General features: G+C 29.9%; 1 protein-coding gene across 1 annotated transcript; it reads left to right on the top strand.

Annotated features, from left to right (window-relative positions):
• Positions 1-216: 216 nt before the first annotated feature.
• LOC8260126 (vinorine synthase) lies at positions 217-1,723 on the top strand. The gene has a single exon (XM_002529541.4). The coding sequence runs from the start codon at positions 244-246 to the stop codon at positions 1,621-1,623; it is 1,380 nt and encodes a 459-aa protein (XP_002529587.2). The 5' UTR covers positions 217-243; the 3' UTR covers positions 1,624-1,723.
• The last annotated feature ends 1,144 nt before the right edge of the window (positions 1,724-2,867 follow it).

The following is a 2,867-nucleotide window of genomic DNA, read 5'->3' as shown; positions in this document are numbered from 1 at the left end:
ATAAATTTCTTTGAAATATTTTGCATCATATAAATAGATATATTCAGCTTTAATAAACTCATATATATATTAAGAAAAATAATTTTGTTTTTTATTATATGATCATCTCGTCCTTTTTTTTTTACTTAAACCTTTCTAAAAAGAATCAATTTACAAAATTTATTATAAGTAATTTGTTTCTCATTGCATCTATTAATGAGAAGGGGTTCTTCCTCCTATATATACTTGGCATAAGTTTGATCAATGATGGGGGCACATCTCTTATTTCCTACGAAGTCTAGTATTATAGAAATGGAAGTTCACATAGTTTCAAGAGAGATGATGAAGCCATCTTCACCAGCCATTAAACATCAAAAGCCCTACAAACTCTGCCTTCTCGACCAGCTTACTCCTACAACTTATGGTCCAATTATATACTTCTACCCTGTCAACAATTTGTTTTCTAAATCAACCCTAGCCCACCTAAAGGAATCTCTTATTAAAACCCTCAATTTGTACTACCCTTTTTCTGGAAGAGCCAAAGACAATCTCTATATTGATCGTTTCGAAGAAGGAGTTCCATTCTTTGAAGCAAAAGTAAATTGTTCAATGTCTTATTTCCTGAAACACTATGAAACTGAGTCATTATTAAACCTTTTCCTCCCAAGCCACCCATTTAGCAAGGAAATAGACATGAGTATAGCACTTGTAGCAGTTCAAGTGAGCATGTTTACTTGTGGAGGAATAGCAGTAGGTCTGTGTTTGTCACACAAGTTAATTGATGCAGCTACAGCTTCAAGTTTCGTAACTACTTGGGCATCTTTTTGCCGTGGAGATCCTAAGAATGTGATACAACCTGATTTCGAGCAACCATCAACATTTTTTCCATCAAGCACTTCATTACCTCAAAATTATTTATCTCTAATGGAAAGAATATGGTTCGTTAAAGCTAACTACATTACAAAGAGATTTGTGTTCGATGCAAAAGCAATAGCTGCACTAAGGGCTAAGGCAAAAGCCAAACTTGAAGCAGAACCAACTCGCATTGCAACATTATCATGCTTCATTTGGAAATGCTCTATGGCAGCATCAAGGGCAATATCAGGTGCACCAAAGCCATCGATTTTAGTGGAAGCAGTAAATCTCAGGCAAAAAACAAAGCCACCCATGAAAGATAGCTCTACTGGGAATCTGTTCTGGTGGGCAGTAGCACTTGCTAGCCCTACAGACACAAACAGTACAGAATTGAATGAGCTGGAAAGCATGCTAAGTGAAGCAATTGCAGTGTATAAAAGCGATTATACGCATAGTTTACAGGGTGAAAACGGGTTGAAAATAATGTCCGAGTACTGTGAGCAACTAGAAGGGATGTTTTCCTTGGAAGAACCTGACATTTTTGGATTTACAAGTTGGTCTAAAACGCCTTTCACTAGACCAAACTTTGGATGGGGAGAACCATTTTGGGTTGGTCTAATGGCAAAACCTGGACCTGAATTTAGAAACCTTACTGTATTTATTGACACAAAGGATGGTAAAGGAATTGAAGCGTGGATTACTTTGGATGAAGCAAGAATGTCTATTCTGCAAAGAGATCCTGAGTTCTTAGCATTTGCTTCTCCAAATCCAAGGATTTCTAGTCTCTAGATATTATTTGTTTTTTCAAACATGATCTATGTGTAAGTGTGCCTATTAATTAAGTTTGGTGTGTTTAAATTCTTTTGTGATGATTGCATAAATTCCTGCATCTTTCTCTTTTCTCTCTCTCATGGTTCCTAAACTAGTTTGAATTTTTTATAATTATGAACTATTTTTCAAATGGTATTATTTATTTATATTTTAACAGGATAGTTCTGATATGTAAGTTTTAGAAACATCACTAATATTTAATATATTGTGGTTTTCTTTTTAAAGGTGGTAGATAAGCACTTTTAAATATGGAGTTGGAATATGCACAAGTTTGTAATAGATATTGCATCTTATTCGGTTTTTATTATTTAGAATATTATTTTAAATTTTATTGAATTTATGCTTAAGTTATATTAATATATTAAACATTTAATAATAGATATTTACATTTGATTAGTTTATATTTTATATTTTTATTAATTTTTACTCATGTATTTTATAATTAAATTATTATAAACAATTTTGATAAAAGAGTACCATTTAGTTACTTGAATGTTTATATAAATGGTATTAATAGGTATATGGTAGCGGCTACTTATTTAAATATTTATATGATAATATTTATTAACTATTTAATGTAAATATATTTTAATCAAGTTTAAATATATGTGAGTATTTCTATTTGAATTTGGTATGAGTTTTGAATAACAGAGAAAATAATTTAAATAATTTTAGGACAAATTTGAATACAAATCTTTTAATCCAACTTGAATTTAGATATTTTTAAATATACGGATGCTTTATCTATTGACATTTCTAATTAAATGTGTCAATATTAATGTCCAAGTTATTCATTGGGACCGCCTTGTCCACGTTACAATGAGGAAAATCTTACCTATTTGGTTAACGTAATTTTTTTATTGTTTACAATACTTGGATTTAATAAAGATATCCTAGATAAAGAGAATTTCTTATTTAGATTTAATATTACATATTATAAAAATTTAAAATTAATATATATTATAAATATTTAATATTTTAGTATTAAATGATTAACACATATTTTATTATTTAAAATTAATAAATATGTTAATTATTTATAATTTGATATATAAATAAAAAATATGTTAAATAAAAATTAAAAACAATAAATTTTGTCCTCTCTCTCCGTCATCTAGGCCCTTTTAATTTGCAACCACTTGTTGTCGCGTACTTCATGTGATAGGCACACGTAGAAAACTGAAGAAGATGAGTTATTTCGC

This window comes from Ricinus communis, chromosome 6, assembly GCF_019578655.1.
Source record: "Ricinus communis isolate WT05 ecotype wild-type chromosome 6, ASM1957865v1, whole genome shotgun sequence".
NCBI classification, from domain to species: domain Eukaryota; kingdom Viridiplantae; phylum Streptophyta; class Magnoliopsida; order Malpighiales; family Euphorbiaceae; genus Ricinus; species Ricinus communis.
This window is presented reverse-complemented; position numbering and strand designations above follow the sequence as displayed.